General features: G+C 49.8%; 2 protein-coding genes across 3 annotated transcripts; one reads left to right on the forward strand and one right to left on the reverse strand.

Annotated features, from left to right (window-relative positions):
* Positions 12,221-14,054, reverse strand: LOC8065052 (cyanidin 3-O-rutinoside 5-O-glucosyltransferase). The gene has a single exon (XM_002438583.2). The coding sequence runs from the start codon at positions 13,894-13,896 to the stop codon at positions 12,427-12,429; it is 1,470 nt and encodes a 489-aa protein (XP_002438628.1). The 5' UTR covers positions 13,897-14,054; the 3' UTR covers positions 12,221-12,426.
* Positions 19,167-21,387, forward strand: LOC110430728. Of its 2 annotated transcripts, none has more exons than XR_002448089.1 (3): positions 19,167-19,425; positions 20,163-20,260; positions 21,055-21,387. XR_002448089.1 is itself a non-coding variant. In XM_021448595.1 (3 exons), the coding sequence occupies exons 1-3, from the start codon at positions 19,208-19,210 to the stop codon at positions 21,240-21,242; spliced, it is 483 nt and encodes a 160-aa protein (XP_021304270.1). In that variant the 5' UTR covers positions 19,170-19,207; the 3' UTR covers positions 21,243-21,387. The 2 variants fall into 2 exon arrangements, 1 of the variants encoding a protein (XP_021304270.1); XM_021448595.1 differs by having other exon boundaries at positions 19,170-19,425; positions 20,184-20,260.

The raw sequence follows: 21,409 nt of genomic DNA on the forward strand, positions 1-21,409 counted from the left end.
GGCGGCAACGCCGACTGGCTTGACGAGCTGATGGAGGAGGACGACGTGGTCAACCCTGCAGGCGGGGGGACCGAGGTTCCAGAGGGGTCAAAGGCCCGAGGTGGGTCGGAGGCCCCCGAGGGGACCCAGGCGCCGGGGGCGGACAGTCCGTCCCCCACATCATTGCGGACGACGAGGACAGCGCCCCTCGTGAGGGTTCAGCCCCCGTGGGTCCTCAAGAGGGGGAGAAGGCGTCGGGGGCCGAGCCTGAGGTGCCACCTCATCCGGTAGTGCCGGAGAGTCTGGCCGAGCCCTCCCCAGCGTCCGGGGCGGGAACCGGTGCCCTGGTGGGGGCGTCGCAGGCCGAGGCCACCATGGTGCCCCCTGCGCCGTCGGCAGGCGAGACGGGGGTTCGACCGACGGCCCCTAGCGCCGCGGGAGACCCCCAAGGAGCTCCGAGCTCACATAAGAAGTCTGCTCCCCGAGCGAGGTACATATAGGATTTCTGATCCTTCTGCTGATTTTTTGTTTTTCTCTTTCTTCTAACCTAGTGTTGTTCCCCCAGCCGTAAGCAAAAGGCGCCCTCGGTGGCGCTGGCCCCCCTGAAGGCTGTAAAGAGGGGGGCTCAGTCGACTCCTGGGTCGGCTAGGCCTGTGTCGCCGCCGCCTCCGGACTACGAGGAGGGAGGGCGCCACCAGGGGCAGGATACGGGGGCGCCGAAGCCCCAAGGACCGGAGGAGACGGCCCTTGCCCCCGGGGTTGCGTCTCCTCCGGAGGATGCTGATCTGGGAGGTGTGGTCCGACCTGCGCATGCTGAGGAAGGCCGAGCCATCGTGGCGTCCAGCGCGGCGCCCGAGGCCCCCGCGGCGGGAAGGGAGGAAGATACCGGATGGGGCAAGAGCCCCGTAATCTGGCCTAACCTTGGCGTTGCCGAGGGGGGAGCCAGATTCGTTATGGACGACCCGTCGGAGAATTACCTCTGGCAGGGTCTGGAATCATGTGGGCATCCAGCGTCGAGGCCATCAACCGAGCTTCTCAGCTCGTGGCCCGGGACATGTTTAATTTGGCCCAGGTAAGGTTTTCACCCATGTTGTAAAGTATGTTTGTTCTTATTTTGCAATGCTAACTCCCTGTGTGACTTCCAATTCTGTAGGCGCTCAAGGCAACATCCCTGGAGAAGTCAGTTTTTCTCCGCCGGGAAAGGGATGCCTGGGCGTCTTATGAGAACGAAAGGGCTGCCAGGGAGGCGGCCGAGGGGGAGCTCGTGAAGGAGTGCGAGATTTCTGCCGAGCTCCGGCAGAAGTGCTCGGCACTGGCCATCGAGGCTCGGGAGGCCCGGGACAAGGTCGCCCCCCTGGAGGAGAGGATTGGGGTCCTTGCCCAGGAATACGAGGTGCAGAAGGCGGCGGCTGAGGGGTACAGGGGTGAGGTTGCTCGGCTTGAAGCTTTGCTCGCCGAAAAAGACCTTGCCCTGAACCAAGCTCAGACTGACCTAGCCGGGGCTCTGAGCCAGGTGGCCCGCTGGCATCAGAGCTCGGCGGAGCACGAGAAGCGTGCCGAGGGTAAGACTTGCGTCCTTTACCTTGGACCCCTTTACACTTTCGAGTTAGTCTTTTCTGACTTTTTGTTTCTTACTCTGTTTTTTGACAGAGTTAGAAAGGAAGGTGGTTGAGGCAACCTCTACTGCCGAGGCCCTGCGGAAGACCCTTGACGCCGAGGCTTCGGACCGTTCGGCTCTTGAGACCGTGGTCACCTCGGCATGTGAGGGGCTTGGGGTGTCGGCGTCGGGATCGTCGCTGCGGAGTCGGGTCGAGGCCCTTTACTCCCGGGCCGGGGAGAGGATGAGGGAGGCACTCCACGCCGGGGTGAAGAAAGCCCTGGCGGTGGTGAGCTCTCACTATGCCAGCATTGACTTGCCGGCAGTCTGTGAGGGCTACGTTCTCCCGGATGATGAGGCTGAGGCCCAGGAGGAGGTGCAGAGGCTTGAGGACGCCGCGGCTGCCCCCGGAGATGCCTTGGCCACCTTCTTCGACGACGAGGTGGAGCTTTCGTCCCTTGGGGCTCAAGGACCTGGGGAGATAGGGCAGCAGGACCCTTAGTTTTCTTTTTTCTTTGTGTGGGTGTTGAGGCCAGTAGGCCTTGTATCATATACACAATGTTAGTGTATGTAGATATTTGTGTAGCTGCTTTTATTAAGCTTTTTTCCTAAGTGTCTTGTCTTCTTTTTCCTTATGCCGATCCGACCTCGGCAGCGCGAGGTCGGGTAAGCTACTTAGAGTTTTGCGCTAGCCAGAGTCCCTGAGCCTAAGTCTTTTTCCTTTTTCCTTAGTGACTTTTAGAAGTCCAAATCCGTCCCCCGAATCTAAGGTGAGCAGAGGCGGTCTTTGCTCGTGAGCGCAGATCTTCCCTCGGGCTCATGCCTTAAGATTTAGGGGATGTGTCTTTGGTTTCTTAAATCTTTCTAGGAGAGAGGAAGAAGACCTTGGGTCGGGGTTCCTTTGACTTGAGCGAAAAGAGGAAAAAGATTTGGAGTCGCCACAGGGGGTTCCCCCCTTGTTAGCCCCCGAGGGAGGCTCGAACTCTGCTAGGCAGGTCCGAGTCTCCCTGATAAAAACGGCTCGGACTCTGCTAGGCAGGTCCGAGTCTCCCTGATAAAAAAAAGACCATATAATTTGAACTTTCATTTATTCTTCCAAGGTGATGAATAAACGAAGAAATTTTTACAAAGTCCTAAGGGTAGAAGCGACGTAGCTGCTCTATGTTCCATGCATTTTTGAAGACCTCCCCTGCCTAGTTGGCGAGCTTGTAGGTGCCGGGTTGGAGGACTTCAGCGATGACGAAGGGTCCTTCCTAGGGGGGTGTAAACTTGTGACGACCCTTGTTGCTTTGTCTGAGCCTTAGCACCAAGTCGCCGACTTGAAAGGCCGGACCTCGGATTTGTCGCGCATGGTATCGGCGGAGGGCCTGCTGGTACTTGGCGGAGTGTAGGAGGGCTACGTCTCTGGCTTCGTCCAGCTGGTCTAGCTCGTCTTCTTGGAATGTTTTGCAGCTGTTCTCGTCGTAGGTTTGTACCCTTGGGGATCCGTACTCCAGATCAGTGGGGAGGACGGCCTCCGACCCATAGACCATGAAGAACGGGGTGAAGCCCGTGGCTCGGCTTCGGGAGGTTCTCAGACTCCAGACTACGGCCGGTAGCTCTTTGAGCCACCGTTTTCCAAACTTGTTCAGACGGTTGAAAATCCTGGGCTTCAAACCCTGGAGGATCATCCCATTGGCACGCTCCACTTGACCGTTGGTCTTGGGGTGAGCCACTGCCGCCCAGTCCACACGTATATGGTGTCTGTCGCAGAATTGTAAGAACTTTCGCCCAGTGAACTGTGTGCCGTTGTCGGTGATTATGGAGTTTGGCACTCCAAATCGATGGATGATATCTGTGAAGAACAACACCACTTGCTCAGCCTTGATCCTTGTAATGGGTCGGACTTCGATCCACTTGGAGAACTTGTCGATTGTGACAAGCAAGTGGATGAAGCCCCCGGGCGCTTTTTGCAGAGGCCCGACCAGGTCGAGGCCCCAGACAGCGAAAGGCCAGGTGATGGGGATCGTCTGCAGGGCCTGAGCGGGTAGATGTATCTGCCGAGTGTAAAACTGGCATCCCTCGCAGGTCCTTACGATCTCTGTGGCGTCGGCCACTGCGGTGGGCCAGTAGAAGCCTTGTCGGAAGGCATTTCCTACCAGCGTCCGAGGCGCGGCGTGATGGCCACAAGCCCCCGAATGTATGTCCTGTAGGAGCTTGACCCCCTCTTGTCGTGGGATGCAACGCATGAGGACGCTCGAGGGGCTTCGCTTGTACATCTCCCCATCAAGGAGGACGAAGGTCTTGGCACGACGAGCCACGCGCCTTGCTTCAGCCTGGTCCGGGGGCAAAGTGCCGCCGACCAGGCGTTGAAGCAAAGGGTAGCGCCAGTCGGGCGAGTCGTCAGATGTAGGTGGCTCTGGCTCGATGTCCATGGCCTCCTGTTCTTGAGCGGCTGCGTCTTTGGGGTCGGAACTCTGTTTGCTTTGCAGTACGCGTCCATCTTGGGGTCGTGGCAGCTAGACTCTTTCATGACTTGGTCGATGATGAGTCTAGAATCGCCTCGGGCGTCGAGCCGTTTGCTCCCAAGCTCGATCGCGATGTGGAGACCGTTAACAAGGGCTTCGTACTCTGCTGCATTGTTTGAAGCGGGGAAATGGAGCTGGATTGCGTATCGCATCCTTACCCCGAGGGGTGAGATGAAGACAAGGCCCGCGCCGGCCCCGGTTTTCATCAAAGACCCGTCGAAGTACATGGTCCAGCACTCGTGCTGGATTTGAGGTGGTGGGAGCTGAGTCTCAGTCCACTCTGCCACAAAGTCTGCCAGGACCTAGGACTTTATGGCTTTCCGAGGCTCATAGGTGATCCCATCGCCCATGAGCTCTATGGCCCATTTAGCAATCCTTCCGTTGGCCTCTCGGTTCTGAATCACTTCTCCCATAGGGAAAGATGAGACCACTGAGACCGGGTGAGATTCAAAGTAATGTCGGAGCTTGCGCCGGGCCAACACTACAGCGTAGAGTAATTTTTGGATCTGGGGGTATCGGGTCTTTGTGTCGGAGAGCACTTCACTGATGAAGTACACCAGCCTTTGGACCGGTAGGGCGTGCCCTTCTTCCTTCCTCTCGACCACGATAGCTGCGCTGGCCACCTGATCAGTGGCTGCGACGTAGAGAAGTAGTGGTTCCCCCTCGGCGGGGGGCACCAGGATAGGAGGGTTGGTGAGCAGAGCCTTGAGTTTGTCAAGGGCTTTCTGGGCCTCGGGGGTCCAGAAAAAATGCTCAGATTTCCTGAGTAACCTATACAGAGGCAGCCCTTTTTCCCCGAGACGAGAGATGAAACGGCTTAGGGAGGCCAGACATCCCATGACCCTCTGTACTCCCTTTAGGCTACGGACTGGGCCCATGTTTGCGATGGCTGAGACCTTTTCTGGATTGGCCTCGATCCCTCACTCAGACACAATAAACCTGAGGAGCATGCCTCGGGGGACCCCGAAAACGCATTTTTCGGGGTTGAGTCTGATCTCCTTTGCCCTAAGGCATTGGAATGTTTCTTCCAGGTCGGCGACCAGGCCGCTCGCTTTCCTGGACTTGACGACAATGTCGTCTACGTAAGCCTCTACTGTTTTGCCTATAAGGTTCCGAAAAACCTGGAGCATACATCGTTGATATGTAGCCCCCGCGTTCTTGAGGCCAAAAGGCATGGTTACGTAGCAATACATTCCAAAAGGAGTGATGAAAGAAGTCGCGAGCTGGTCGGACTCTTTCATCTTGATTTGGTGGTAACCGGAATAAGCATCAAGAAAAGATAAAATTTCACATCCCGCAGTGGAGTCAACTATCTGATCAATACGAGGTAATGGAAAGGGGTTCTTTGGACATGCTTTATTTAAACTAGTGTAGTCTACACACATCCTCCACTTCCCATTTTTCTTTTTAACTAGCACGGGGTTGGCTAACCACTCGGGATGGAATACCTCCTTGATGAATCCGGCCGCCAGCAACTTATGGATCTCCTCCCCGATGGCCCGACGCTTCTCTTCGTAAAATCGGCGCAGGCGTTGTTTCACGGGCTTGGAGCCGGCTCGGATGTCCAAGGAGTGCTCGGCGACTTCCCTCGGTATGCCAGGCATGTCTGAAGGGCTCCACACGAATATGTCAGCGTTTACGCAGAGAAAGTCGACGAGCACCACTTCCTATTTGGGGTCGAGGCTGGAGCTAATCCTCAATGCCCTGCCCTCAGAGGTTCCGGGGTCAAGGAAGACTAGCTTGGTTTCCTCCGCCGGCTCGAAGCTCCCGGCGTGACGCTTGGGGTCGGGTACATCCTGGTCGCAGTCGCCGAGTCCGGTAAGGATGGCCAGTGATTCAGCCAGAGCCTTGGCTTGCTCAACGCACTCGACGTCGCACTGATAGGCGTGCTGACTGGTCGTGCTGACGGTGATGATGCCCTTTGGCCCCGGCATCTTGAGCTTGAGATAGGTGTAGTTGGGGATGGCCATGAACTTGGCGTAGCATGGTCGTCCCAGGATTGCGTGGTAGGTCCCTGGGAACCCGACCACATCGAAAGTCAGGACCTCCCGCCTGAAGTTGTCAGGGGTTCCGAAGCAAACGGATAGATCAATCTGCCCGAGAGGATGGGCGCGATGCCCCGGCACTACTCCATGGAATGGTGCTGTGTCGTTCCTCAGCCGGGACTTACTGATCCCCATGAGGGCCAGAGTCTCGGCATAAAGGATGTTGAGGCCGCTGCCTCCGTCCATCAGCACCTTGGTGAGGCGGGTCTCGGCGATGATGGGGTCGACGATCAAAGGATAGCTCCTGGGATTGGAGATCCGATCCGGGTGATCCTGTCGGTCGAACGTGATCGCGCTCTCGGACCATTTGAGGTACGAGGGCGTAGCTGTGCTGACTGCGCAAACTTCTCGGAGTTCGCGCTTCCTCTGACTCGCAGTGAGGCGAGCCGCACGTCCCCCAAAGATCAGAAGGCAGTTCTTGACTTTGGGGAAAACCTCCCCCTGGGGGTCGTCATCCTTGGGAGGCTCTTCGGCACTCTCCTTGGTGATGATGTCGGTGTAACACCGACGGAGGACGGTGCATTCTTCAAGGGTGTGCTTGGTTGGCCCTCTGTGGTAGGGGCACGGCTTCTTCAACATTTCGTCGAAGAGACCGGGGTCGGCAGGAGCCCGCTTGGGGTTCTTGCGATCAGCTGCGGCGACTAGGTTGTCGTCCGACTGACCCTGCTTCCCCTTGCGACCCTTCTTCTTCTTCTTTGGGTCGCGTGAGCCCGAGGTTTCGGTGGCCTCGGCCTTCTGCTTCCCCTTGGCCGCGCCGTCGGAGAAAATGGCGCCAACTGCCTCTTCCCCTGAGGCGAAGTTAGTGGCGATGTCGAGCAGCTGGCTAGTGCTTGTAGGGGTCTTGCGTCCGAGCTCGTGTACCAACTCCTTGCAGGTGGTACCGAAAATGAAGGCTCCGATCACGTCGGAGTCCGTGATGTTGGGGAGCTCGGTGCACTGTTTGGAGAATCGCCTGATGAAGTCTCGGAGAGACTCATCGGGCTTCTGCCGACAGCTCCTGAGGTCCTAGGAGTTCCCAGGGCGCACGTATGTGCCCTGGAAGTTCCTGACAAAGATCCTGACCAGGTCAGCCCAGTCGTGGATCATGCGCTCAGGGAGGTGCTCGAGCCATGCCCTGGCCGTATCGGCCAGATGGAGTGGGAGGTTGCGGATGATGAGCAGGTCGTCGTCCGCGCCGCCTAGCTGGCATGCTAGGCGATAATCCGCCAGCCAGAGCTCAGGGTTGGTTTCCCCTGAGTACTTGGTGAGGTTGGCGGGCTGTCGGAATCGCGCCGGGAACTTGGCCCTTCGTATGGCCTCGCTGAAGACGCGGGGGCCCGGAGGCTCTGGTGACGTGCTACGGTCGTGATCGGGGTCGTACCTCCCGCCTCGGCGCGGTCGGTATCGTCGGGACTCGGCCTCGTCCCTGTCACGTCGCCTGGCCTCGAGGGTCGCCCGCACGTCCGCGTCGGCTCCGACGCGCTCGTGTACTGACGGGGCCCTGTTGCCCCCTTGTGGGTTAGGGGGCGGCGGACCCTGTACCGTTGGTGCCTTGTTAGGGGTGGTCGTTCCTCACGACGTCTCGTGCCGTGGGATTGTGAGGCAGAACTCTCCGCGTTTTGCACCACAGCCTGCTCCAGGAGGCCACACAGCCCCTGGCACACTCTCCTTCCTTCAGGAGTCGACGGCTCGGGCATCGCTCTAAGGAGGAGTGCAGCGGCTATCACATTCTGGCTGGCCGTGCTGAAGACTGGGGCGTCACCCCCTTGGTCCTCGACAATACGGCGGTTGACGTCACGGGCGCGGCGTCTAGCCTCACCCCCGTCTCCGCGGCCGGATGGGTCTCGGACCAGGGCTTCGCGGAGTTGACGGAGGCGTGCGCGTTCTTCTTCGAGCCTAGCCTCCAGCTCATCGAGCTGTTCGAGGTCAGGGCGGTTCCCCCCAACGGGGGCTGATGCTACCCCACGGGCTCCAAGGTCGGTTCCGGGAGTTGGGTTGGGTGGTGGGGTTGCATTCTCTTGCCTAGAGGGCCCTGCATCCCCCCAGGCGTTATGCGGTGTGCCCCCGACTTCCAGGTTGAAGCATTCTCGTGTCGGGTCGTAGCTCCCGTCGTCGGAGTCGGAGTAGCCGAGACAGTAGTTGCTGGCTTCCAAGAAGCGCATGAAGGTTTCCGGGTCGCTGCACCCGGAAGCGCCGGCCCGCTCGTCGTCGCCTGAGGTAGGATCCTCCGGGTATGACGAAACGGGCGGCGTGGAGATGAGGTCCAGCGTAGACCTCAAGTGGTGACCTGGAAGTTCCACGTATGCACTTAGCGAAGTGCTCGCGGAAGAGGCGTAGGTGGCGGCGGCGTTCCTGAGCCCAAAAGGTAACTCGGGGGGTGCCGCTGTTCTTCCTTTACCCATGGGTGGAGGAGGTCGGGATGTTGAGGCCCCTTTGTCCCCCTTGCGGGGGACGGGCGCGGGCCGTGTCTTCCCCTTCGAACGGGGTGGGACGGGTGGCCGCGATGATCCTCTGTTGGTCCTGGGAGCGGAGCTTGATGCCCCGCGAGCCCTTCCTCTAGCGCCTGTCGGGCTGGAGGAGCGGGCGACCTGGTGAGGAATATGCGGGGGGAGGACCGGACGGGTCCTGGCCTCAGTGGTAGGGTCGGAGATCCTAGATCTCTGACGCCCCCGCCGGGCGCCCCCCGCACGGTGTCCCGAACGGCTCCCACGCACTGACTGTGGTGGGATTGGCTCGGGAGTAGGCTCGACATCACCACGTGGCGGGAGGAGGACCATGTCGTAGCCGGAACCGAGGGACATGAACTCCAAACTCCCAAACGTCATGATGGTGCCGCGGCGGAGCGGGTGAAATCCGTCTGCCATCCAAATCTTTCCAGTAGGGACAGGTGAATGTCACGCAGAAGGCCCCTACCTGGCGCGCCAACTGTCGGCGTCTAGACTCGTGGTCTAGACACTAACAAGTATAAGTCTGCGTGACTACCCAAACTTGGATGGTGATGCAAGTGAGACACAGAGGGTTTATACTGGTTCAGGCCAAGAATGCCCTACGTCCAGTGTGGTTGTGGATTCTGTATAACCTTGCACCGAAGGTGCTTGTAGTAGGGGGTACAAGCTAGTCGCGAGAGAGGGCTAAGTCCCAGGTCTCGGCTTAGTGGTGGACAGAGTGGTGATCGTTGCTCTATGAAAGAGTGCGGTGGGCGTGTGCGTGAACCTTCTGAACCTGTCCTTAGTTGTGAACCCTGGCTCCCCTTTTATAGCCTCAAGGGAAGACAGGTTTTTACATGAGTAGATTTCTTCTGTTGAATGGTGAAACCACAGTTCCGACCCTGTTGAAGCTGGTCCATCTCGTCCTTGGGGGATGGTTGACAGTATGGCTGCTCCTGTAGAGAGTTACCGAGCCCTGTAGGGGTCGTGGGGGTCGGATCGCCGGCACTGCTGCACATTCTGTCAACAGTGGGAAATGACCTCAAATAGTGGTGCTGACTAACCTCCCCCATTCCCTTTCTACTGTGAGGCAGTAGGCCACAGTGAGAGAGGTAAGGATGCATAGTGACAGAGGTAAGGCTACAGTGACCGGGGTGGTTGGAACAGTCGGCGCCATGCCCTGCTGCGGTATGGGAGTCATCGCGCTTGTCACTTCGGGGGTACGGGCGCCGACTGATGGAAGTCTTGTCGACCTGGTGGAGCGGGGTCCGGCACCTGAGCCCAGATGGGATCGGGCGAGTCGGAACTTGCGTCCGAGGCCCTGAGGGGTCGGGCGAGTCGGAACTTGCGTCCGAGGCCTTGAGGGGTCGGGCGAGTCGGAACTTGCGTCCGAGGCCCAGGCCCTGAGGGGTCGGGCGAGTCGGAACTTGCGCCCAAGGCCCTGAGGGGTCGGGCGAGTCGGAACTTGCGCCCGAGGCCCTGGGGGGTCGAACGAGTTGAATGAACTGGGGCCCGTACCTTGGTGATTGTGGTTAGTATGTTTTTTGCGTTTTTTATTGCTCTGATTTGGGTATCCCTCTTTATGGTACCCGACACCAGGAAAGGTCAGACGAAAAAAACCACTAGACAAAAAATTAGGCTGAAATTTTGCTTCTTTAGTATTAGGTATAGATATAGATATACAAAGTACTATATATAATTTACGAGACGAATCTTTTGAGCCTAATTAGTTTATAGTTGGACAATAATTATCAAATACAACCGAAAGTGTTACAATAGTCAAACCCAAAATTGTTCACCAACTAAACAAGACCAATATATTGTGCTCTTTTGATTTTATTCTCTATCGTTTTCTGATTTTGATCCCTAGAATTTATAGGGTTTAAAAAAAGAACGAATCTCTTTCAAGGATTTGAGATAAACTTTGTCCGTTCTTCGGTTTTTGGACAATGAGCCGGGCAATAAAGTGGAAAATTTATCATCTGATTCTTTTTACTCTGTGGTTCGATTTAATTTTTAGCATTGTTGTATTTGATTTTTGGTTCAATTTGGAGAATTTGAGTTGTGTTTGAGTTGAAGATCTGTGAGACATAATAACTCGGGTAAGGAGACTGCAATGATTCATTCGACACAAGGACAAAACCAGTGATGGATCAAACAGGGGCCGCGTGGTGGTTTCAATTGGTGGGATGTTTTTTCCTTTGGTTTGATTTGAACTTGGACTGGATTGGTTGGATTAGATTTCAACAGTGGTAAGAGTCCGATTTGGGAGAGAATTTTTTTTCTTTGTTGTGTCCGAAGCAATTTTAATTTTTATATCCGATCTCCCTCTTATAAGTAGACAGAAAAAAAAAACAAACCAAAAATATTACGGAAATTTTGTCTATTTATTATTAGGTATAGATATAGATATCAATATAGATATAGGTATAAATAGTTTGATTTTACATCATAGTTTGTTGTCTACTATCTCAGTTCCAAATTATGATTTGTTTGACTTTTTTCCAAAGTTTGACTGCTCGTGTGATTCAAAAGTTTTGTGTAAACATAGTTAAATTTAGAGTAAAGTCCACCACCGGTCTCTAAACTTATATTGTCGTGTTAAATCGGTCCCTAGACTCATAAATCGACCGTTTAGGGCTCGAACTTGTTTGTCTATATCATCTCGGTCTCTAAACTTGTTCAACTTTGTTATCCTGGTCCCTAAATTTAGAAATCGCCCGTTTAAGTTCTCAAATTTGTTCAGTTGTGTCATCCCGGTTCTTAAACTTGATTTTGAGTCTCATCTGGATCAAACAAAGCGATCTAAAAATTCTATATCAAAAATTAATTCATAACTTTTTCATTTGAACTTAAATGAAGACAAACTTTATATCAAAGTTGTAGCCCTCAATGTGATCTACAACTTTGTAGTTGAAATATTTTTTATTTAAAGTCATTTAATGTCACAAAATTTATTTTTAAATTATAATTTTCTAGATCTAAAAATTTTCAAAAAATATTTTGGGACCCTAAAAGATTTCAATTTAAAACTTTTCAACTACAAAGTTGTAGATCGTGTTGCTGACTACAATTTTGATATAAAGTTTATCTTCATTTGAACTCATATGTAAAAGTTATGAATTATTTTTCTATATAGAGTTTTTAGATTCGCCCTGTTTTGATCCAGATGAGACTTAAAAACAGGTTTAGGAACCGGGATGATACAACTGAACAAATTTGAGGACCTATATGAGAGATTTCTAAGTTTAGAGACTAGGATGACACAACCGAACAAGTTTAGTTAACTAAGTGATCGTTTTGCAAGTTTAGGGATCGGGATAACACACCCGAACAAGTTTAAGGACTGGTGATGGACTTTACTCTTAAATTTAAGTTATTCTCAAAGAACTTTTATTAATAAAGTAAGCCACCACAAAAGAGATGATATTTAACACAAATTTTTAAATTAGACGAGTGGTTAAATTAAACGTAAAAAAGTCAAACGAACTATAATTTTGGAACGAATTTTTAGTACATAAGTACACTATTAATTTCGTCATATCTTAGGCCTTGTTTAATTCACCAAAAAAACAAAAAACTTTTTAAGATTCCTCATCACATCAAATCTTGTAGCAAATGCATGAAAATAAAAATAAAAACTAATTATACAGATTGTAAATAATATTTGTTAAATAAAAACGAAAATGATATAATATCAAAATCCAAAAACTTTTTAATGTAAACAAAGTGATTATTCCGTGCTCCACCAGAGTCGGTGTGGCCATACGGCAAGAAATCCAAACAGGCCCGCAATATCCGCAGTCAACATTGTTTTGTCTATTCGCAAAAAAAAAAACATTGTCCTTTGTCACTGAAAGAAAGAAACAACACAGGCCAATCTTCAAACGGCGCTAGCTCGCGCCATCCACGAACGCCATGAGATTACGATCCGACGACCCTCCATTGCCCATAGCCTTCGTCACTACCTGCTTCCACTCTGCCGCCATGCGCCGCACCTCCGCGGCGGCCTCCAGATTCCCCATCACCTCATCGACGCACCGCCGCACCTCCGCCGCTCGCAGCACGCCGCCGTCGTCCACCTGCGCGCGCACGCCGACGCGCCACTCGCGCACGACGAGCCGAGCGTTGGTGCGCTGGTCCGACATCCGGGGCACGCACACCATGGGCACCCCCGCCACCACGCTCTCCAGCACCGAGTTCCAGCCGCAGTGCGTGACGAAGCACCCGACCGCCGCGTGCGACAGCACCCGCACCTGGTCGCACCACTCCACCACGACGCCGTTCTCGAGCTCCTCGCCGACCACCATCGCCTTCGCCTCGGCGTCCGCGAGTAGCGCGGCCTTGTTGTCCTTCCTGACGACGCAGAGGTACGGCCTCCCGCACTCCTCGAGGCCCCGGAGCAGCTCGTCGAGATGCTCCCTCGCCATCGTCGCCAGGCTCCCGAAGGAGACGTACACCACGGAATCCGCCGGCTTGGCATCCAGCCACTCCATGTACTTGGCGTCGTCGTCCTCCTTGAAGATGCCGACGGCGTCGTCGTCGCCGACGCCGGACGACGGGAGCACCGGGCCGACGGGGAGCACGTCGTGTTCTGCCTGTGCCCCTGCCTCCACGGCGGCGAGCGCGCCTACCTCGAGCTCTTGGCACGTGTTGACGAAGACGGTCGACTTGGGTCTTTCCTTGTCAAGCGTATCCATCAGGTCGCGGATCGTGGTGAAGATGCCGTGGAAGAAATCGGAAGGGTCGGTGGAGTCGGTGAGGAAGGACGGCAGGTCGGCGACCGTCGTCTGTGGCGCCAGGCCAGGAAGCTCCACGACGAACGACGGGTCGTGTCGGTGCTCGGCGACGACGCCGGCGTGGCCGTGGAAGTAGTGGTGGTAGATGGCGAACACGGCGACGGGCTGGATCCAGTAGAGCGCGGACGGGATCCCGCGCTCCCGTGCGACGTCGGCGGCCCACGGGAGCATGAGCGTGTACACGACGCGGGAGACCGGGCGGCCCCGCGCCGCGAGCGCGTCCACGAGCTGCCCGAAGCTGCGCGCGCCGGCGGCGTGGAAGGACGCCATGTAGGCGTTGAAGGAGCCCGGGTCGGTGCTCCGGACGTACCCGGCCTCCATGCCGTCGGAGAAGGGGAGGAACTCGAGGCGCCCATCGTCTTCGACGGAGTCGTTGTTGGCGCCGCCGTCGGCGGCGGCGGGCTTGGCCGGGAACATGCGCCTGTGCGCGACCTCGGTGGTGGAGAAGGTGACGAGCGCGTCGGGCGCGGCCACGTGCAGCCGCCTGGCGAGGCGGAGAGCCGGGGCGATGTGGCCCTGGAGCGGGAAGGTGAGCACGAGGAAGTGGCGCCGCGGCGGCGACATCTCTGACTCTCACAGTCTCACTAGCTAGAGCTAGTGCGCCCGCATCTGGCGGTGTGTGTGGCTCAACCTCGCTTACCCTGCCTTACCCGGAGCGCCGCCGCATGGGTTATTTTAGTAGGTGCTGCGGGCAGGGGTAGTCAGGTGCCGTGACGGCATCCGAATCCATGTATCGATCCTGCCTGCTTTCTGCTGGTCCTAGGACGATTTCGTCAGAAGACAACAAATTAGGCCCTGTTTAGGCCCTGTTTAGTTCCCTACCAAAATTTTTTTCATTCATCCCATCGAATCTTTGGACACATGCATGAAACATTAAATGTAGATAAAAAAAATAAACTAATTACACAGTTTGGTTGAAAATCGCGAGATGAATCTTTTAAGCCTAGTTACTCTATGATTAGCCTTAAGTGCTACAGTAACCCGCATGTGCTAATGACGGATTAATTATGCTTAATAGATTTGTCTTGCAGTTTCCTGACGAACTATGTAATTTGTTTTTTTATTAGTTTCTAAAAACCCCTCCCGACATCCTTCCGACACATCCGATGTGACACCCAAAAAATTTTCATCCCCAATCTAAACAGGGCCTTAGATTGAAGATGAAATTTTTTTGAGTGTCACATCGGATATGTCGGAAGGATGTCGGGAGGGGGTTTTAGAAACTAATAAAAAAACAAATTACATAGCTCGTCAGAAAACTGCAAGACAAATCTATTAAGCAAAATTAATCTGTCATTAGCACATGTGGGTTACTGTAGCACTTAAGGCTAATCATGGAGTAACTAGGCTTAAAAGATTCGTCTCGCGATTTTCAACCAAACTGTGTAATTAGTTTATTTTTTTATATACATTTAATATTTCATGCATGTGTCTAAAGATTCGATGGGATGGATGAAAAAATTTTAGGTGGGAAACTAAACAGGGCCTTAACCGGAATTTCGCCACGATTCACAGCAAAATGTTGCCCGCTCGGTCCATAGGATAGATATGATACAAAAACCTGCAATGCTGCATGCCCACGAGGCCACGAAACGTCAGAGTACGCGTCAGCAGTCAGCTCCACGTACAGCTACCAGCGTCAGCCGTCATCGTTAGGCGAGAGATCAACGACGCCGAGAGTACGAGACGTTTCCTTGGAGGGAGGCTGCCGATCACCGTCACCGATCGGTGGTGTCGTCCCTGGCCTGGCGTCTCCGTGCCAAATGTTTGCTCGTCTCTACTCGACTAGTCGCCTCTACTCTCGACTGCATGCAATGCAGGTTGTGAGGACGGCAGCCAGCGCACTGCGCAACCGCGCCCGTTCTGTTAATTGTGTTCAGCTAGCCGATACTAATCGTGTTCGTTTGAGTTTTAATTTGTCAAGAAATCAACGAAGAGTACTTGTATGCGTACTATTTATTATCCGGTTGAATTACCGTTGATACATACTCGTCTTGGAGTGGAATTCTGCCACATGCATCATACATGCCTTCCGTTGATCCTGTACGTGTTCCGTCAGTGACAAGCACATCGCATCTCTTACAAGAATTTTTTGAGAGACGAATCTTTCAAGTAGTGTTGGTATTTATTATGCATACAGAAGAATCGAAAAGAAATAATCTATAAATGCATAGATAATGATGAACACTTTACCTCGAGAGATATTTGTAGAGTATCGTATTTATTTATCCGTAAAGAGAAAACTTACGATGACTAACTAAATCTATGCTAAACCCCTGAGCTGCAAACAATGACTGAGATATAAGGGATATAGAGAAGACTGCTACTGCACTCTAGTTCTAACCTTTAGCAAGCCATGCGGTCATTATTCTAATTATTCTAATAGAGACGTACTTAGAGAGAAGACACTACAAAGGATTAACGAGGCTATATGATTCACTCCCGCGATCTACCACCGATCCTGACAATATGGGGATATCTACGAGTACATGAGCCTAAGCACCACGCTTACACTACGGATGATTACTCTACTCTCTACTCAAAGAAAATAAAGTAAAGTCACAAACCAAAGAACAATAATAACAATATACTACTAGTATTAGAAGTTGAATCACCGAAGAATCTCATAAGCAAGCCCCGTGTTAGGGAGACTTGATCCCGCAGGTACAAGTCGGAGAGGAGACGACCAAACTTCCTCTAACTCTTCCCTCCACTCTATCTCTCCTAATTAAAAAAATAACTCTAATCTCACGTAGAGACTATAAAACTAATCTATCTTGAATGCCAGGCCCTAGAGAGGAAGTTCATTCAAGGACCCCTCTCAGGTTGATCCGGTATGAAAATAATGAATTAGGGTTTCTATGGATTCCTCCTCTAGGGGCTAGAGGTCTTGCTTATATAACCTCTTTCTGAGGAACGTCGGCCATTGAATCAAACCGATTTAGATGAACGATTATTATTGATCCTCAAAGGTGGTGGAGGGAGGATCTACGAGCCTCCATCTCATTGGTGCAGAGGAGGGGGTGCCCACCCTAGGGGAGAGGGCGCCCGCCCTGTGTTGCTGGCAGGTGGGCCCTCCTTCCAGGGGTTGCCTTTTTGAGTCTTCTGGTTTCTTCTTTTCACATGTAGGTACTAATGAATTGTGAAAATTTTAGTCTGCCAAAATTTTTTGTCTGCCTGTCTCGCTCGGAATCAGTCTCTCCGTCCGTTTAACGCTTGTAGGAGAGAAAAAGAAAATAGAATATTTTGTAGAGTTCCTAATGCAAAATCTCTTTTTACGTTTCTATCCGCTCTCGGAATCGCTGGCCTCGGCTGTCCCCTTGTAGAAGAGCAAAAAGAAAATAATTTTTTTTCAAGATTCCCAATGCAAAATCTCCTATATCCTATTAATTTTCTTTTCTTTTATTCTTTAATTTGGCTGAAAATTAATAAATGTGTAGTAACTCATAGAAAATCTAAAAATTATAAAATAAATTTTGTTCAGCTCCACATATGTAGATCCATGCAGTAAACAAAAAATAGGTGCAAAGTGTTTGTCCTATTAATTTACTTTTCTTTTATTCTTTATATCGGCTGGAAATTAATAAATGCGTAGAAATTCATAAAAAAATCTAAAAATTACAAAACAAAATTTGTTCAGCTCCACATATGTAGATCCATGTAGTAAACCAAAAAAATTAGTATATTTTTTGCTGAGATGGTTGCCTATGCTTTTTAGCGTAAAATTGAAATTGTAGTTATCTTGCTCCAATTATTATAAAAATTTTATGGTAGCCTATTTAATGTGATGGTTGATTTGTGGTAAAAGTTTTAGCATCATTCCTACATATCTCACTAATTTACTAATTTATCTAAATTTATGCTTGCTAAATAGTTTAGCATCAATTTAAGTATGTAAAAATATAAAAAAGATGCTTCCACTACCTTTGCACGATATGTTGTAATATCATATGAACACTTCATAAGCCCATGTATTTATAATCTATATACATTTAATTGATATATCATATTTTATAGGAATCCTAATCTAAATAAAAAAATAAAGCTAGCAACAAACTTCTCATGTTTTAATATAATACTATTTTTATTATTAAATAAATATGTCTCCAAGCTACATAATATTGTAAATATTAACTATCTCATACCATAGATGTCATGGTTATCAATAAAATAAATTATGGACTTTAAATTTTATAAAAAAGATAAATATAAATATATATGTAACATTATGTCATCATTTTTTATGACCATTTGATGTTTTTCTCCCGTTGCAACGTAGGAGTATATTTGCTAGTCTTTATATAAACTTGATATGTGGGTCTTCGATGGTTGTTTTCAGTTGACACTCTATAGAAATAGATATTCACTAAAAGTCGTAGAATTCTATCAGTTAAACCCCTAGTCTATGATGAGGATTTTTTTATATTATTTTTTTGTCGAGTTGACGGTTAAAATTGAAAGTTGACTACTGTTAGCCCTTAGCTAGTCTAGGATTAAATAATAATTATCAAATACAAAGTTAAGTGCTTTGACCAACTAAGGCCTGGTTTAGTTCACCTCAAAAACTAAAAAATTTTCAAGATTCTCTGTCCTATCGAATTTTGTGGCATATGCATGAAGCATTAAATATAAATGAAAACAAAAACTAATTACACAATTTATCTGTAATTTGTGAGACGAATCTTATCTGTACTATAATTGAAATCTTCTCCAGGCAAATTCCACCTACAAGATCAACAACTCACAATACATGTCCTACAGATTAGACGGCCCAGATTAGAAGTATGATCACGACCTTACACACCCTCAGCCTCGCGTCATCTTACCCATGCCCACGCTCGCGTGGCTCTTATGATCGCAACAACCAGGGTTCGATCCCTACTCGTTCCTCCTCCCTCCGAAAAAAGGAAAAAAATATTGACCTCACGTCGTCCACAAGCGGGAGGCACGGGCGGCGCCCCAATCTCGACGCCGTCGACTCTCTCCCTCCTCCACCTCACCACTGCTGGATCGTTCCTCCGTTAGGCTTGTGCAGGCGCAAGGAACATAGCGGCGGCCTCCCTGTACCCTCAGGTCACAGCTGCTATCCTTGGTAGCAATGGCTTCACCGACCAGATCCGGTGCCTTGGTGGCCGGATCCGGTGTCTCTAAGGTTGGATCTGCATGGTGCTTTTTCGGCAGGGCGCAACGGCAGCAGTGGAGGCGCGATGGGCCGCAGGCCGCCGATCAGTCTCCATCGGTGAGCCAATCAATCCCATGATGTATTTCCTACTTGCATCTCATCCATCCCCGTTTAGGCTTGCGTAGGCATGTGACAATGACAGGTTATTCAAAACTGATTCCCTTTGAATGTTTGGTTTCCTTTGTGATTTAGTAACTATATTTTTTAATCACGTCATAGCCTACTGGACACATCTTTCATATAGTAGATGTTTTTTGTTAATTATTTATCATCATAAATTTATATTATTTAGATCTAAAGTTCTGTCTCAGTTATACGTGTATCTCAACTATACCTGGTGAGTTATTATAGTAATTTTTTATCTCTACTATAATTTAAATCTTCTCCAGGCAAATTCCACCTACAAGATCAACAACTCACAATACATGTCCTACAGATTAGACGGCTCAGATTAAAAATATGATCACGACCTTAAACACCCTCAGCCTCGCGTCATCTCACCCATGCCCACGCTCGCACGGCTCTCATGATCGCAAAAACCAGGGTTCGATCCCTACTCGTTCCTCCTCCCTCCAAAAAAGAAAAAAATGTTGACCTCACGTCGTCCACAAGCGGGAGGCACAGGCGACGCCCCAATCTCGACGTCGTCGACTCTCTCCCTCCTCCACCTCACCACTGCTGGATCGTTCCTCCATGAGGCTTGTGCAGGCGCAAGGAACGCAGCGGCGGCCTCCCTATACCCTCGGGTCACAGCTGCTATCCTTGGTACAATGGCTTCGTCGGCCAAATCCGGTGCCTTGGTGGCCGGATCCGGTGTTTCTAAGGTTGGATCTGCACGGTGCTTTTTCGGCAGGGCGCAACGGCAGCAGTGGAGGCGCGATGGGCCGCAGGCCACCGGTCAGTCTCCATCGGTGAGCTAATCAATCCCATGATATATTTCCTACTTGCATCTCATCCATCCCCGTTTAGGCTTGTGTAGGCATGTGACAATGACAGGTTATTCAAAACCGATTCCCTTTGAATGTTTGGTTTCCTCTGTGATTTAGTAACTATATTTTTTAATCACGTCATAGCCTACTGGACACATCTTTCATATAGTAGATGTTTCTTGTTAATTATTTATCATCATAAATTTATATTATTTAGATCTAAAGTTCTGTTTCTTGTGTCATCAAATATGTCTCAATTATACCTGTGCTATATATTAAATATTTATCTCAACTATACCTGGTGAGTTATTATAGTATTTTTTTATTGTAATAGTAAGATCCTAGGTTTGATCCCCACTTTCTTTATCTCGATTTCTCTGGAAAAATATTAAACAAAAAAAAATCAATTCATAGCCATAAAGTAATTAGTTTTTTTGCACTACCTAGATTGGGCACATGAGGTAGGTGACAGGGGAAGGAAGGGGTAGTAGAGATTCTTGTGTGCTTGTTCAATGAGAGATTACTTAATTATCCAATCAGAGGAGCTCCTGCCGTGCTTGAGGAGGCAAATCGTTCCAGAACTGAGAAAATTCAATTCACAGTCATAATGCGACTGCCTTTTTTTTCTTTTTTCTTTGAAGCTGTAACTGGAGTCTTAATTGCCAATCTAAAACTTAACACTACTCAAATAGGAATTCTGGTTTATTTTCAATTGACAGTCGCTGAAAAATAATATCCAGTATGCAAGTCCTTACCGGGTGTAGGAGGCTACGGGCAGTGCCGCCATTTTCAAGGGCGTTTGGAAGAGCATTAGCTGGTGAGTAAATCACAATCCAAATTATTTCAGGATTCGAGTTCATGTCATTCTGCCCATATACTTTTGTTGAAATTCAGTTGAACAAGAAATAGGCCAACAACTTTTTTTCTTCTCATGGAAGCGGCTCTATTCTGCACATATGTATAGGTCCAGATGTAGATTCCTAAAACAATATGGTAGAGCTTATTTCATTACTTTGTTTTTGTAAAATGCTATCAGGTTAGATGAGCACTCAACTAATTTGTAAAATAAGATCACAACTAATTTCTAGGAAGATATTAGAAAGAATATATGTAATGCAATATTTTTATATATGCAATTTGAGGAGTGTTGTTACCAAATTAGTCTCATGAGAAGAAAAAAATTCCTTACTTGAGATGGCTGATGAAGAAAGACAAACTCCCATATTAGATTAGAGTATTAGATGTTGCCTACTGCTAATTTGGTTCTGATCATATATTGGTATTGGATAACTGTTGTCTCCAATTGAATTTCATTGTCATCATACCGTAGAATTAGAATTTCCAGGTTTCATGTTTAGTTAGTGATGATGCCATGATATTGATTTTGGGAACCTGACGTGAGAGCTTTATTATAATAGTTTTTGCAAACTTGAATGTAATGAGTCTGATGTCAAATTCAAGGAAACAGGGCACACTAAAATATACTTCCCTCAAGGAAACAAGACACGCTAAAATGTACTTCCCTCAGTTCGCAAAGAATGATCTATTTGTTTCTACTATTATTTTTTGGGTTAGTTTAGCCATAACGATCATGATACAACATGTTCTCAGGGAGCTTCCATCGCATGAGTGGGGAGCAGCACGGCACGGGTGTGAGCGCATGCACTGGCGCAAGTGAAATTAAATTGGAGGAGGTTGCTATTCTGAATTACGCTTACACAAAGCTCTTCGACTTCATCTCAAGGTGGAATATGGGTGTTGCTGAACAATGTGAAACCATATTTTATCTTGGAATTTGACAGAATGGAAATTGGCTTTGCTGATAGTCTCTTCGGATTGTTTAGCTAGGTGAACATACCTTATTGTACGAACAACAGTCATTTACTGATCCGCTAACGCTCTTGTCATATCGAAGTATAAATAATCTTTATCAGGTTTATCAAATAGGTTTTATTTCAAATGTTTC

The sequence above is a fragment of the Sorghum bicolor genome, chromosome 10 (genome assembly GCF_000003195.3).
Source record: "Sorghum bicolor cultivar BTx623 chromosome 10, Sorghum_bicolor_NCBIv3, whole genome shotgun sequence".
NCBI lineage: Eukaryota > Viridiplantae > Streptophyta > Magnoliopsida > Poales > Poaceae > Sorghum > Sorghum bicolor.

Coding starts and splice junctions, on each gene's coding strand:
- LOC110430728 (XM_021448595.1), top strand. CDS start 19,208: ATGAGGCTTGTGCAGGCGCAAGGAACGCAGCGGCGGCCTCCCTATACC. Junction 19,426..20,183: donor CCACCGGTCAGTCTCCATCG/GTGAGCTAATCA, acceptor AATAATATCCAG/TATGCAAGTCCTTACCGGGT. Junction 20,261..21,054: donor GTTTGGAAGAGCATTAGCTG/GTGAGTAAATCA, acceptor ACATGTTCTCAG/GGAGCTTCCATCGCATGAGT.
- LOC8065052 (XM_002438583.2), bottom strand. CDS start 13,896: ATGTCGCCGCCGCGGCGCCACTTCCTCGTGCTCACCTTCCCGCTCCAG.